This window comes from Herpailurus yagouaroundi, unplaced genomic scaffold (assembly GCF_014898765.1).
Source record: "Herpailurus yagouaroundi ecotype Mexico unplaced genomic scaffold, PumYag 166, whole genome shotgun sequence".
NCBI classification, from domain to species: domain Eukaryota; kingdom Metazoa; phylum Chordata; class Mammalia; order Carnivora; family Felidae; genus Herpailurus; species Herpailurus yagouaroundi.
In genome coordinates this window covers 22,155,041-22,170,830 of record NW_024412407.1, presented here as the reverse complement: position 1 = coordinate 22,170,830, position 15,790 = coordinate 22,155,041, and the positions used below count along the sequence as shown (strand labels likewise).

The following is a 15,790-nucleotide window of genomic DNA, read 5'->3' as shown; positions in this document are numbered from 1 at the left end:
ATTTAACATATACTAATAATAACTTGTGTTTGCTTAGCACTTTCCAGTAAAATCCAATATATTTTCCTGTTATTTAATTCACCTTTAGTGATTATTTTATTTTAAAAATTTATAAGTGCACTGTAAGAAGTTGTATGCAAAGAGTGCCTTGATTTTTATAATATTGTAAACTCATGTCTTGATTCAACACATATTTATTGAGTGCCTACCACGTGCCAGGCCCTTGCTACTACGAGGCATAGAACAAAAAGGAAAAGCCACCACAATCCCTCCCTTCATGAGTGTGTCACCTAGAGTGGAAAACAGCCACTAATCCAATGATCATGCTGTCTAAATGCGGGTTTACGCAGAGTTACAAAGAGTTATTTTTCTCTTTATCTAAATTATAGTACATTTAATTTAGAATGTGTTACCATGGCAGCCTCACTCACAGGAACCCACTGATAGATAGGCCCTAAGTTTGGTACTTCATTAGCTACACTGCTTTGCATGGGGTCTAGGACAAGCCTGCCATAAGAGGCATAAAATGGATTCTGCTTTAAGAGTGAATAATGATGCAGAAAGAGCTCAACACCAAAACAATGATAAAATATGTCTTAGTGAGAGGTAGAAATACTAAGCCTTGAGAATATCTATCTAATAACTGTCTGCTTAGCGACCTATGGCAGTATCCAGAAGAGGTAGGAGATGGGAAAGGTGATATGTACCAGAGAAAATAGAATTTGAAATAAAGTAAAAAAAAAAAAAAATGAAAATAATTCTAGTAACTATACTGATGGAAAGAAAGTTATATAACCTTAATGAGAGATAGTGTGAAGAAAACATGAAAAGTAATGACTACCTAATCAAGTACAATGAACCATAACCCAGCAAATGGAAAAAACTAATTCTGGAGAGTTTGGCTCCTGTACATAGGCTTTCTTAAAAGAATGCTTAGAACCATGACCCATAGGTCCTGGGACTTGCAGGTAAAACTAATGACATCAAGTCTTGAAATGGATGTCTGTCCTGCAATTTTCAATGTGAACAATGTATGAGTAAAAGCAATTTATGAAGCCTTAGGAGTCGCCTTCATACCTAAAAGGTGGAAGCTCTAAGCAGGAGGCTAGCAAACCCTCAAGAAAGCAGGACAAAAAAAAGCCACGGTAACCATAGCAACTACAGGGAAACAGTCACACTGGTTCCATTAATTCAAAGGATAAACGCAGCATTTACAGACCTCCACAGTCCCACAAATTAAGGTGATGCTTAAATCCTAATATTTTCAATATAACCAGGTTAGAAGGTGAAAGGAGTTCCCAATACATTAATGAGGAAGTTATAGGAAATTTGTGGCTCTATTAAAGCAAAGTTTTATAATTTATTTAGTTCCTTGAAATACATGATCTCATTGATACTTTCAACACAACTGTGTGATGGAGAGTAATCTTATTTCCATTTTATAGATCAATAAGATAAAGTTTAGTAAAGGTAAATGACTTGCCCAACATTACATAACTAGTAAGTGGTAAAGCTAGGATTTCAATCTAGATTCTCTGTCTCTAAATCATTAAATTTACAAAGTAACCTCTTAAGCTCAAAATAATTGGTCATTTACGTAGACTACACCTTTTTAAAACCAGGGCACTACAAAGCTGAACAGTGTGTCTTTAATAAAAATAAAAAGTATGTTTTATATATACATATATAATCTCAACAGGCAGCATAAGGATTTCACTTGTAAAAGATATGGTTTTTGATTAGGAAACTGTTTCCATAAGCTTGAGAGTATAAGGGGAAACTCTTGAGGCTTTTTTCAGGAACCAAGGATGATGGACCAACAGATCTATATGGGAGAGGAAAGACTTTCCCCCCAAGAAGGATGGGGAAGAGTAGAAGAGGGAAGGCAGAGAAGGAACATGAAGTGAGGAACTAGAGATGAAGTAAGCTTAGGATAATGGCGCAGGGTGAATCAGCCAGCAAAATTTACCAGGAGTCAGGAAGTAGAAGGTTATTTCAGAAAGAAGATGTTTATAGTGGTTAAGAGCACCAATCCTGGGGCGCCTGGGTGGCGCAGTCGGTTAAGCGTCCAACTTCAGCCAGGTCACGATCTCACGGTCTGTGAGTTCGAGCCCCGCGTCGGGCTCTGGGCTGATGGCTCAGAGCCTGGAGCCTGTTTCCGATTCTGTGTTTCCCTCTCTCTCTGCCCCTCCCCCATTCATGCTCTGTCTCTCTCTGTCCCAAAAATAAATAAACGTTGAAAAAAAAAAATTTAAAAAAAAAAAAAAGAGCACCAATCCTGGAGCCAGTCCACATGGGTTCGAGTCCTGACTCTCCCTATAACTAGCCATGTGAGCTTGGTAAGGAGCTTAGACTGTCTATCTCAAATTCTTCTTTGGTAAAATGAGATGATATATGTTACCCCACCAGCTGTTGTGAGAATTAACCAAGTTAGTACATATAAAGCACTACGAACAGTGCCTGGTATTTAGTAGGTATTATCTTCATTATTGTTATTGGTGTTCAGTTTGAAATTAAACTAGAAACACCTCTCCTATCCTCCCCTTCAACCAATCTTCAATAATGTACATTAAACACATAAATTGGCTTATGTAGCTAGGAGGGTATAAAGTAAGGAGGGGAATCAGATTCCTACCCCAGTACTATAGACGTAGGAGTGTCAAGTCACTAGTGCCTAAGGGCACCGTGACAATGTAAAACCCTCTGGGGACTGCCAGGAGTCTTGGGGAGGAGTGGATTTTAGACTGCTAAAGGGCAAGGAACAGGGTTCAAGTTGACCTCAGTGAGACCTTTTAGAGACAGAAGCACACAGCTGCTCTCTGGGTTACACCGTGATATAGTTAAGTGACAAACCTAAAAAAGGGATGGCTGGTAAATGACATTGTCATAACCCATCGTTAAAAAAGGCTTTCATATACAAAAATAATTTAATGCTTTTCATCAACAAATATTTGCTGAATGGCAATAAAGCACATAAATGTCAGAGACAGGACATGATCTACTTTAAGAAAGATGAAATTTAATTGGAGAGGCAAAATGTCATACAAATAACAACAAAACAAAGTAGCACAGGAAGAGTGCCAAATAAATATTAAGGAAACAAGTGTTATGGGAGCTCAGATAAAGGAGTGGTTGTCAAGGCCCATGCCAGATAAGGAAGATTTTGTGAAGGGGGTAGAATTTGATTCAAACCATTCATTCATACAGCCATCACTCCTGAACATTTACTGGGCCAGACATGGTGTCAGACACAAGGGATCCAAAGATGAACCACATGGGGTCTCAATTTTTTTAAGGACTCATAGTTTGTTAGAGCCTGGTGCACACATGAAAAGGCACAATAAAGTGGTAAAAAATGCCACTGAAGGCATCTGCAGGATACAGCAGGGGCATATAGTAACCACTGGACAATTCTGCCCAGGGGGACGTGGGATCAGAGAAGGCTTCCAAGAGAAGCTCATGAGTTGGGTCCTCCTGGAGGAGAAAACAACGTAAGAGAAATAACACGACACATGAGGAACGATGAAGAGATTAGTATAGCTGGTATGCAGGAGACAGGACAGAGGAGGGAGGAGGTGGGATAAGAAAGGAAAATGGGAAAATGTAAAGAGATTAAATCATGAAGATCTTATGGACTTTGTTAGGGAGTTTGCCTTTATAGGGCAAGTGACTGATTTTAAGCAGAAGAAAAACATGTTTTTTGGAAAGATAGCTTTGGAGGCAAAGTGTAGAATGATTTGGAGAAGCACAGAACTGGGATCAGGGATACCTCCTGAAAGACACCATGGCCCAGGAAAAGATAAGAAGGATGGATAATGAGGGCTGGATATGGAGAGATCGAAAGCAGAGTGTGGGTATGAGACATGTTAACAGGGCAGAATCACAGAGATTGGCCTTCAATGAGATGTTCAGGAAGGGAGTGAGGATGAGTAGGCTGAGGTCAAGGTGGGTTTTCAACTTCTGGCCAGATATCCGTGTGGATGGACTGCCAGTCACTGAGGGAGGCAAAGTAAGAGGAGAAGTGGGTGGATGGAGAATCAGAGTGGATTCAGTGTGGGACACGTTGAGTTTAAGGTACCTGTGGGACATCCCACAAGATATTTCTGGAAGATAGCTGGATGAAGAGTCTATTGGTGCACAGAGTGGGGAATCATCAGCATCGAATGGAAGTTAAAGATGCAGAAATGAATGAGGTCAGGCTGAAGGAACAAGCAAAATAAACAGAGGAGAGCCCAAAGAAACTTGGGAGACATCAGGATTCAACAGTTAAGTAAATCAAGAAGAGCTTACACAGAAGGCTAAGAAGAAATGGCAGGAGGTGAGAAGAGAGTGGTGTCCCAAGACCTAAGCTGAAAAGGTTTCAAAAACAAAGAAAAAGTCACCAGTGACAACTGCCACAGAAACATCATGTGAAAAGGGACTAAAAGGTATTTGAGGGTTCAGGGAACTTGTCAAGAATCTTAAAGTAGATCAGGAAGCTTCTGACAGAAGCTGGGTTATTCTGTGGCAATATGAGGACATAAATAGACGTACATATGTATGGAGGGTGAAAGATGATCTCATCTGATGACCCTATGTGGTCCGATAACAGGAATCTAGAAGATACTTTATTGGCAAGGATTGCTTCTATCTTGAGATGCAACAAAAAAAAAAAAAAAAAAAAAAAAAAAAAAAAAAAAAAAAAAAAAAAATCCTTCACTACTGTCTGGATAATCTACATCTCATATTATGTAGTTGCCTAGACAATTTCTTTAGAAAGTCCCAACCGAATATCTGGTTGTGGAAGACAAGACTACTTCCAAGAAAACCCACACAAATCCCTCCACCACCCACTTTCCCCAACGTCCCTCAGAGGAATTTTTGCTGAAGCTTCACCACCACAAGACTTTTCAAAATTTGTTTTTCGACTAAGAGGGATCGGCGTTTGGGAGATGCTTTTTGGTCACCGTGACATCTGTTGCTCATGAGGCCTTTATTCCTAAAGCCACCTGCTATTAGATATAGTGAAACTTCTGTTGTTCATTGCATTTAGTGGATTAATAAAGGAAAATATCCTGCCTTTCAATTAGATAGGGTTTCTATTTGCCATGAATAGGAAAGGTTGATTCTGCAATTTCCAATTAGCTGTAAGCATAGCTTCCTTCTCCAACCGAGACAAACCTGGAAAGAGCAGGTTTAGTGAGTGGCAGGACAAGGAGGAAGATGTGTGTTCTCTGGGAACACTCGCCAGCACTGTCCTCCGGCTCACCCAGTGTGCTCTGCCTTTGGGAGTGCAGGAGCCCAGGGGCAACTGGTAAGAGTTTCAAAGTGAAGTGTGTGCTTTTTGAGAAAGCGTGGCTGATGATCCCTGCATGCAGGTGGTAACAGCTTTCAACTCTCCTCTCCTAGGATAAATGAATGAATGAAATTGTTCTTCTCTCCCTGGACCAGTGAGAATTCACTTACTCAGAGGGATCAGGGTAATAAGCACTGGGAGATTTGGGGCATCGAGTAAAGGTGCTGTTCTAAACTTCTAGAAGAGTAAATGGAAGGGGATGTGCTGATAGGGGTGGTCAATGTTACTAAAACCTGATTGATGCCAAATACTGTGTGAGGTGTTTATATATATTAGCTCATTGAATGAATCTATCTATCTATTTTTACATTGAATTCTTAGATGAGTCAAAATGTTGTTTTTCTCTGCTGTAAGTTCCCCTCAACAAATCAGAATTTCTGGTATGATGTTAGAAAGGATGCTTCTGAGGAATGTTTAGCTTCACTGAATAATTTGTGAAGGTCTGTAGTTTCTATGGTAAATCAAATAAATTTATAAGGAAAATATGAAAGTTGCTAGGTTTTTTTTTAAGATAGTCATGAGAAGGTAAGAGAAAAAGACATTACTTTCCTTGGTTTCTATGACAAGTAAATAAGAAATACAAATAACCAACATAATGCTCATCATGATAAACAGATACCTGAGTTTGTGTATTTCCTCCTTCGAGCAAGGCAATGCCAAGTAAAATTCCTTCTGAAAAAATTCTGTCATTTTTGGTGTTCACTATAACATCAATGACAAGTTCAGATGCACCTTCTTTATCCAGTAGACACTGAATGTCTGACATTGATATCCCCATCTTATCTGAATCTTGTCCCGAAAAGCTCCCTGTGATTAGCAAAAATAAATAAGTGAAACATAATTACAGACATTACTAGTACGTAACATTTTTGAATTCTTAGACCTTAAAAATATTTATCATTGAGGGCGCCTAAGTGTCCAACTTCGGTTCAGGTCATGATCTCACAGTTGGCGGGTTCAAGCCCTGTGTCAGGCTCTGTGCTGACATGACAGCTCAGAGCCTGGAGCCTGTTTCAGATTCTGTGTCCTCTTCTCTCTCTGCCCCTCGCCAGCTCACATCCTCTCTCTTTCTCTCTCTCTCAAAACTAAATAAACATTAAAAAAAAATTTTTTAAAGGAATATTTATCATTGGAATTTTTTTCCTTCCCCATTAAATATAATAGGGGCTTGGGTTTAAAAAATGTCAAAAGTTTGTAAAAACATAGCTTTCTATTAAATATGACATCTAGAATTAAATGTTTTTTCTTAATAAGAAATGCTTTTAGAAAAAGAAAACTAGCTTTATTTTTGTCCTTAATTTACATATTAAGAAATTATGACATTGTTTACTATTTTCCAGAGTCAAAGAGCAAAACTAGTCCTGATGTTCAAATCATTTGTTTTATGAATGCAAAATTTTGGACAAAGGTCTTTTGATAGTGCTTTTCAAGTGAATTTTCTATATTTATGCTATTTTAAGTTAAATACCAGCATAGCACCAGCAGAAAGACACGTGACTAGAATCCTAGAACGAGGGGCAAATGATCAGTCTTACCTCCCCCTTGTGCAGATTTGCTGTAGGTTCCAGAGAGGTGTCCATTGATACCAACTCCATAGTCTCCTTTAAAGTAGCGATTCAGGAGTATTTTTCTTAATGTGTTACCCTAATAAAAGGGATAAGAAAAGTGTTTCTTATTGTTTCTCTTTCTAATGAAAAGGGAAAGTAGCAGTACGTTAAAATGCCCACTCAAGATGCATTTTATCAATGATGTTGATATGGAAGAATTAATTTTATATAGCATAATATTTTCCGAGATGAAAATTTGCAAATGCTTCCTAAGAAAATAATAATGATTTTCCTTCTCCCAGAAATAAAGAACAAACTAGAGTACTTTCCACGAAATGTACTGAGAAAATCACAACAGATTGTACTAAGAAAATCTCTGCACTATAAATTTAAGATTGCCTCAAAGGCTGAGGGTCCTAGTGTTGTTAAGAATATTAGTGATGCCTAAAGAAGACACAGTTTAATAAACACCCTGAGAATTGGAAACCAGAAGCCCTTTAAATAGGAGGAGGAGATTGGTAAATAGAGCTAGGAAAGTGCTGGGTATACAACAGGTGCTCAAAAAATTAAGCTTGATAAGACAGAGTGAATATATTTAAATTCCAAGGGCTTTATTCAGAAACTGACGGGCAAAAGACAAGTGTATTCCTTTATAAAATATGTAATTCAGAAGTTCCTAAGTCTTCAATGTTATACTGATTACAAGACATTTTAAAAATACTATATTTTGGGGCACCTGGGTGGCTCAGTCAGTTGAGTATCCGATTCTCGATGCTCCTCAGCTCAGGTCAGTATCCCAGGGTTGCGGGATTGAGCACCACATTGAGCCCCACTTTGGGCTCTGCACTGAGTGTGGAGCCTCCTTAAGATTTTCTCTCTCTCTCTCTCTCTCTCTCTCTCTCTCTCTGCCCCTCTCTCCAAATCATGCTCTCCCTCTCTTTCTCTTTAAAAAAAATTAAAATAAAAAAATAAAATACTATATTTTGCTGGTGTACCTGGGTGACTCAATCGTTTAAACAACCAACTCTTAATTTTGGCTCAAGTCATGATCTCATGGTTCCTGAGATCGAGTCCCTGCATAGGGCTCCATCTGCTTGGGATTCTCTCTCTCCCTGTCTCTCTGCTCCTCCCTGGCTTATGTGCTCTCTCTCTCAAAACAAATAAATAAACAAACAAAAATACAATGCTTTGCAATATAGTTCCTTGATGTACATAAGACATACAGATAACTCCAGATCTTCCATTTTATTGGTCTTATTATTTCAATAGACAAGTGATTTTAAGGTATTATTAAAGAATACTTTTAAAAACTAAATTAACACAGCAACTACTGAGGTGTTAGTCCCATCTTGCGGGTAAGAACACTGGGGCCCAAGAGCTCAGGTAACCGGATGTAGATCGTGCAGCTAACAGGTGGTACAGCAAGGAGCTGAACTCAATGCTTGACAGAGTCGCCCAGGCCATTTCCACACACGGTACCCAGGGCCACTCCCCAGGCACACCTTCCAATGCTGTGACACTTTGACACGTGGCCCTCACCGTTTCCTCTCTCTCTCTTGCTCTGGTTAGACCTCCTTCTCATGCTCTGAGGTTTCATCCTCAGCTCTCTTGTCCTGCTGCTCTCCTAGCCTTCCCTCTCCCTGTCAGCAAATTTTTCTGATCCCTGGTTGCATAACCACTTCTGCAGTCTGACTGCCAAATGTCTTTCCTCCAGCTCGACCTGGCTCCCCTAAGCTTTTCATCCTGTTTCCACTTAGATTTCCTTATCTTCATCTGGAGTTTCTACTGGCACCTCAAACTCAATTTGTCACAATGGAATGACCTCCTCTTTTTTATTCTTTTTTTCCTTGAAGTATAATTAACAAAATATATTAGTTTCACGTGTACAATATAGTGATTCGCTAATTCTATATATTACTCCGTGCTCATCAAGATGAGTACATTCTTAATTCCCTCTATTTCACCCATCCCCCACCCACTTCCCCTCTGGCGACCACAAGTTTGCTTTAAGAGTCTGTTTCTCTGTTTGTCTCTTTTTTCCTTTGTTTGCTTGTTCATTTGTTTTGTTTCTTAAATTCCAGATATGAGTGAAATCATATGGTATTTGTCTTTCTCCAACTGATTTATTTCACTTATCATTATACCCTCTAGGCCCATCCATGTTGGTCAAATGGCACAATCTCATTCTATTGTATGGTTTAGTAATATTCCATTGTGTGTGTGTGTGTGTGTGTGTGTGTGTGTGTGTGTGTGTGTATATCTCACCTCTTTATCCATTCATTCATCTATCTATCCATGGACACTTGAGTTGCTTCTATATCTTGGCTATTGTACTCCTTGTTTTCTTTCATAGTCTTTTTTTAAGATTCTTTATTTTTGAAAGATAGAGAGAGAGCAGGGACAGAGAAGGGAAGACAAAGAATCCCAAGCAGGGTCTGCACTGTCAGCACAGAACCCAACGTGGGACTTGAACTCACACACTGTGAGATCACAACCTGAGCCTAAATCAAGAGTCGGATTCTTAACTGACCGACCCACCCAGGCTCCCCTCTTAGCTATTGTAAACAATGCTGCAATAAACATAGGGGTGCATGTATTTTTTCAAACTAGTGTTTTTGTTTTCTTTGGGTAAATACTCACTAGTTCAATCACTGGATCATATAAAAACTTACTTTTATGTTTTGAGAAACCTCTATACTGTTTTCCACAGTGGCTATACCAGTTTGCATTCCCACCAGCAGTGTACAAGGATTCCTTTTTCTCCACATTCTTGCCAACACTTTTTATTTCTTGTAATTTTGATTTTAGCCATTCTGACAGGTGTAAACTGGTATCTCATGGTTTTAATTTGCATTTCCCTGATGAGTAGTAGAATCTAAAGATTTAAGGCAATCCCTATCAAAATACCAATAACATTTTTCACAGAACTAAAACAAATAATCCTAAAATTTGTACGGACCCATAAAAGACCCCAAATATCCAAAGCAATGTTGAGAAAGGAAATCAAAGCTAGAGGTATCACAATTCCAGATATCAAGTTATACCACAAAGCTTTGGTAATCAAAATAGTGTGGTACTAAAGAACAAAAACAGACACATAGGAGATCCCAGAAATGAACCCATGCCCATATGGTCAATTAATCTATTAAAAAGGAGGCAGTAAGATAAAATGGGAAAAAGACAGTCTCTTCAAAAACGGTGCTGGGAAAACTGGACAGCTACATGCAAATGAATGAAACTGGACCACTTTCTTACACTACATACAAAAAAAAAAAACTCAAAATGGATTACAGATCTAAATGTGAGATCTGAAACTATGACACTCCTAGAAGAAAACATAGGCAATAATACCTTTGACATTAGCTGTAGAAACATTTTTCTAGACATGTCACTTCACGCAAGAGAAATAAAAATGAAATAAATTATTGGGACTACTCCAGAATAAAAGGCTCTTAAGCAGCAAAGTAAACTATCAACAAAACAAAAAGGTAACCTACTGAATGGGAGAAGATATTTGTAAATGATATATCCAATAAAAAGTTAATATCCAAACTATATAAAGAACTTCTACAACTAAACACCAAGAAAAAACAAACAACCCGATTAAAAAATGGGCAGAGGACCTAAACAGACATTTTTCCAAAGAAGACATACATATGGCCAACAGACACATGAAAAGATGTTCAACATCACTTACTGTCCTTTCTTAAACCTGTTTTCCTTTCAATTTCAATTTATTTTTACATCAGAACCATGTTGATCATTTAAGGCTCCAAACCTAAGAGATCATCTACTAACCCCTTATCTTGGCAATGATTTGTGAAACCCTACCTATTCTATCTTTTCAGGTGTAGCTTCCAATGGTGTCTTCGCACATAATATTTTAACTGAACTGAACTATATGATGATTTCTCAACCACAGTTTTCTCAGTCTTTCTGCTTTCTCATATGTCATATTCTTTTCTTCCACCTTATGGATACCACCTATCCCCCCTCTTCATTCTACAGATATTCATTAAGTACCTACTCTGTTTTAGACACTATTCTTTTTTTTTTTTTAAGTTTATTTATTTTTGAGAGAGACAGAGAGTGTACGAGCAAGGGAGGGGCAGAGAGAGAGAGGGAGAGAGAGAGAATCCCAAACTGGCTCTGCATTATCAGCACAGCCCCAGCACCAGCACAGGGCTCAACCTCACGATTCACCTGAGCCAAAATCAAGAGTGGGACACTTAACCTACTGAGTCACCCAGGTACTCCTAGACACTATTCTAAGTAAATAATATGTAATCTTCCACTCAAAGTGTTTACAATAAGGTCAGTACCATAATAGGCACATATATTAGGCCCTGTGGAAGCATATAAAACTTTGAAGAGGCTTGACTTTGAAGAGGCTTTGTATGCAAATCTCCTCTACTAACCATACAATCATCAGCGCAAAGCTGTCCTGTGCATAGTCGATGCACAGCAAATATGTCCTAAATGTCACAGTGTCAAGAATTTTAATAGACACTTAGAGTGTCTGGAGTTCTTTATCCTTACAGTGACTTTTATTTATCGATAATTAAAATTTTAGCACACAGACATTTGCCATTGTTCCCTATTTCATGTTTTCTTCCTTTAAGACTTTTTCATATAATATTATAGTGAGTAAAGGTGATGCCCAGTCTTGGAAGAAATAGAGAACCTAGAGAATACATAAGAAAAAAAGAGTCTGTCTCTTTTTTATATTAAGAGAAAGCCTTTTGAGTTGAACTAATTTCATCAGCCCCCCCCCCAAAAAAAAAATAATAATCTTTCCAAAAGGAAAGGGAAAACAAAATAAAATATTTCTTTGAAGTCAAATGGGCTTTTGCTGTGCATCTTATTATAGCAGAAGGAGATGTTCTAAGAGAGTTTTGAGACCCATTAACTATGGAGCTATAGTTGTATGTTGGGAAGAAAAATATGAGAATATTTTTACTTAAGTACTAAATTTCTATAAAGGGTAGCTCAGTTTGTTATAGTAACCATGCTTCTCACCTCTACAGGCCAATGTACTGCTTCTCACTCAAACTCTGTAAGATACAGTTGGCCCACCTACAATAAATAAAGCTGAAAAACATGAAAATGCAGGCCTGTTTTTCTTAAAATCACTCAAGTCCGTGTCACTGTCTGGAAGAGAACCTGCTGTAAACAGAGCTCCTGGGTCCTTGTGAACTAGCTCTCTTTTTAGTCTATGTAAGAGAGCCTTTTAACCACATTACTCCAAGAACCCAACCAAAAGATAAAACAATGGTGTATCTTTTTTAAAAAGGAGAATAGAAAGCTGCATTTTATCCTTTGTTTTTAAAAATGCCCTTTATATTGCGAGAAGAATAAAGCTGTTCAAAACCAACTACAGAGTAGAAGTGTGTCACATCAAATTAAGACAAGCCTCATATTTGCTATTACTCCTAAATTTTCTTTGGAAAGATAAAATAAAATCACAGATACTTGTCAGATTCATAAACATCAAAATCAAATGAGTAATTTGGTTTTTTTAAATCTTTCTTATCCAATTCCAGCCTTGTCAACAGCATCCATTTTCTAACTATGTAATATTCAGAATGCCATGGAAGGAGGAAAGGACTTCCTCTATCCCTGTTCTTAATTCTGGAGCCACACTGCCTGGGTTCCAATTCTCTTCATGCCACATATCAACTGGGGGACCTTAAGCAAGTTATTCCATCCCCCTGGCCCTCAGTCCCATAACTGTCAAATGGAATAGTCATAATGCTTATCCTCTTTGGGTTTCTGTGATGATTAAATAGGTAAAAACTTATAAGATACTCAGAATAGTTCCCAGCACATAGTAGGTGCGATGTAAGTTGTGCAGAGCTAATGCTATTGCTGCCAGTATTGATATTATCCAGATCACACAACAGTGTTCAATTTACAAAGTGCTTTTGTACAGACTTTCTCACTTTATACCAAACCTTCCCATGTAAGTGAAAAAGTTTCTATATCCACTAACGAAAGAGCAAAAATAATAAATGATAAACTACCTGAAAATCCTAATTCATCCGCTATTAACCAGTCCTTGGAATTCTGTCTGTGTGAGCTAATATGTGTACACTGCACTATATAAAATGGACCTTTCTAGAAGTCCAACTAAAGTGGAAAAACTCTACTGTGGCTCCAACTCCATGGTTTTCAACAGACACAAACTTTGGCACTAAAAATGAACAAGAATAGGTGCAGATGAATGGGACTCTATTGTTTGTCTTAGTTATCCTCGTTTAAGCTTTGAAAACTCCAGATATTGCTACATGATGAGTCGAGCACAACTGATTTCTTCTGCCAAACACCAAATTCTGACTTGAGGATCAAGGCAAGTCCTGTGTTCACACTTGTCTTAGGGTATCCTTAGTGGCCTGCACTATCAGTGATGGGTTACAGTGGTGATAATTCAGATGACAGTCATTTCCACAAATTCCTTTAACTCCAATAAATTAATTTTAGAATTACTGGCAGAAACTCTGGTGCCAGGGTTGTAAATTCTGGTGCCATGGAGCTATAACTGTCAAGGCAGAAATTCGGGAAAGAACGAAAAGCACATTAAGCCATTTTGAAAAGAATTCTACAACAATTGAGAAGTTTGACTTCTATTATACTCACTCTTCAATTCCAAAATGAATTCCTGACTGGGCTTCCCATGGAAGGTGTCCTTGCTGGATGAGGCCAACTAGCAAGAAATGTCCTTTCCAGTCTTTTCAATATCAGAGTCAATTCCAGGCCACAAGACACAGCTTTTAGCCAATGTCTTCATGTGAACACATCCCAGATGTGCTAAATGTAATGGAGCCAAGATAACTAACAACCACCTTCTGAAATTACAACAAAACATCTCCATAAAAAGACATCTTTTGTGGCCAGAGCAATCATGCTGACAGTTTGTGAATATCTGGGAGGACCGTTTTTTTCCTGGCCACTTCCTGTTGCACCAACTCCAATGTATCAAAAATTAAGCTTAGAAATTATTGCTTTTCATGGGTAGAAAGAATAACAAAAGTTTACTAGTCTTAGAAAGGACCAAGGATTCTCTTTGATTTTTCAGAAAGCACAACACTGTTTGCCATAATAGGTTAATAGCTTTAAGAGTGAAAAGTTCAAGGACATGATATTTGAGGTACTGAATCCACATGTGTTCCCTTTCCCTTGCAAAAATGACACATTGAAGTAATATTTTTTCCACTGTGGAAAATATAATGAAGACACCATCAAACCATGACAACCACAACCGGAATCCTCGAAAACAAGTCGTCCGTTGGAAATTCGAAAGGTAATGACAACTGCAAACTGGAGATGCTTAATTTAGGGTTTTCCCTCAAAGACTATCGCTTAGCTACTGATCAGTGTGGATGAGATCTGTAAGGGCGTTATTGTATGTACCTGTAGACTCCACATAGACTCTTTTTAACATTAAACCTGGTTTAGCCTAATTGATATTTCCCTAACCTTTTTGTTTAATGATAGCATGTCTGCTTAGATATTTTTCCTCACTTGAATTCCCAGGGGTAAAAAGGTATATTTTTAATTTCAAATACATTCTTGCAATAGCTGTACCCTAACTGGAATTACATTAGGTCCATCATTATAATCAACTACATCTTCAAGGAACTCCTTTGGGAAAAATGTGGCCAGTCTCCTATAATCTGGCTGTCTAATGGTTTGAATTTCTTAGTCCCTGACTCCAAGCAGTGAAGGCCATTCCTACCCTGGATGCTTCTTCCCAGCTTTCTCAAGATGAAACACACAAACTTCAACAGGAGTAGTTATTATTATACATCCACAAAATGCTCTTCATCAATATAACAACATAATCATTGTAATCTTGAAAAACATATGGATGTCTCAACAATTCTAGGAGAAGGGCTTATAAAAAAGACTGGAAAATGTTAAAACAAATTATTCATCCACCACTGTGACAATATACTTCTATCTTCCTTCCTTTTTTTGTGTGTGTGTGTGTTTTTTTTTTTTTTTTTTCTTATTCATTGTAAGAACATCCTGCATTTCTACCACATGTCAGGAACTGTTAGGAAAGGGAAGGGGGCAAAAACTTCGGCAGCATATGATGAAAGAATTTCCAAATATGTAGAGTTAAGACACATGGCACTGTTTTTCAATATAAATAATCCTCACCAGACCATTTGATTCCATTTGTGAAATTTAAACATTTAAACAGTAAATCATATGTAAACATTTGATGATGACGCTGAAGCTAAAAATGACTTCGGTCATCACTCCAGGATGATCAAAAAACCTAGCCTCTCAGCAAACAGGGTTGCTGAAAAGGCTGTGTTAGGGGATGGCCTGTACCCCATAACTAGCGAGGAAAAAAGGAAACTATTTCTTTTCTTGGGGTATAATAAAAGCCTCTCGGTATTTGATTTCCAAGAAGCATGCTGACTGATATCAAACTCAATGGACTCAAACACCTCAGCAATTTAAATATAGGGTCTGCTTAAATTCAGAGTTTGAGAACACATAAAATCCCTCACCCTTGGTACTGGAGAATGGATTTTTTTTTTCTGCTTGTGATTGGTTAGTGTTCTGCGTAAGCAGTCTTTATCTGATCTGCAGAACATAAAGCTTTGAAAGAAGGGTAAATAAACAAGAAATAAACAGGTAAGTTTTAGCTACCATTTCACTATTGAAGTCCAACTACCAGATTCACACATCATAAGTCACTACCTCATAAAATTACACTCAAATGGCAGTGCGCACAACCACTAACACTAAGCCCATAATCCCTAGGTACATAGTGTGGAAACCTACTGAGCGCTATTTGTTTCTGGAAAAATGGAATCAATATGCTGCCAATGCAAGCATGTGCTCTCACACCAAAGGTTGGGAAAAATGGAGTTTCAAGTGGTCATTTCAAAGC

The 15,790-nt window shown here is 38.1% G+C and overlaps 1 protein-coding gene across 5 annotated transcripts in view; it reads right to left on the bottom strand.

Moving 5' to 3' along the window:
- ITPR2 (inositol 1,4,5-trisphosphate receptor type 2) overlaps positions 1–15,790 on the bottom strand; it is a 509,643-nt gene that overhangs the window by 169,743 nt on the left and 324,110 nt on the right. For all 5 annotated transcript variants that reach the window (XM_040488608.1, XM_040488604.1, XM_040488605.1 and 2 more), the window contains 2 exons: positions 6,871–6,979; positions 5,955–6,142 (listed from right to left, as the gene is read on the bottom strand). In XM_040488608.1, coding sequence (XP_040344542.1) covers positions 5,955–6,142; positions 6,871–6,979 — 297 coding nt within the window. The remainder of the gene's footprint in view (positions 1–5,954; positions 6,143–6,870; positions 6,980–15,790) is intronic.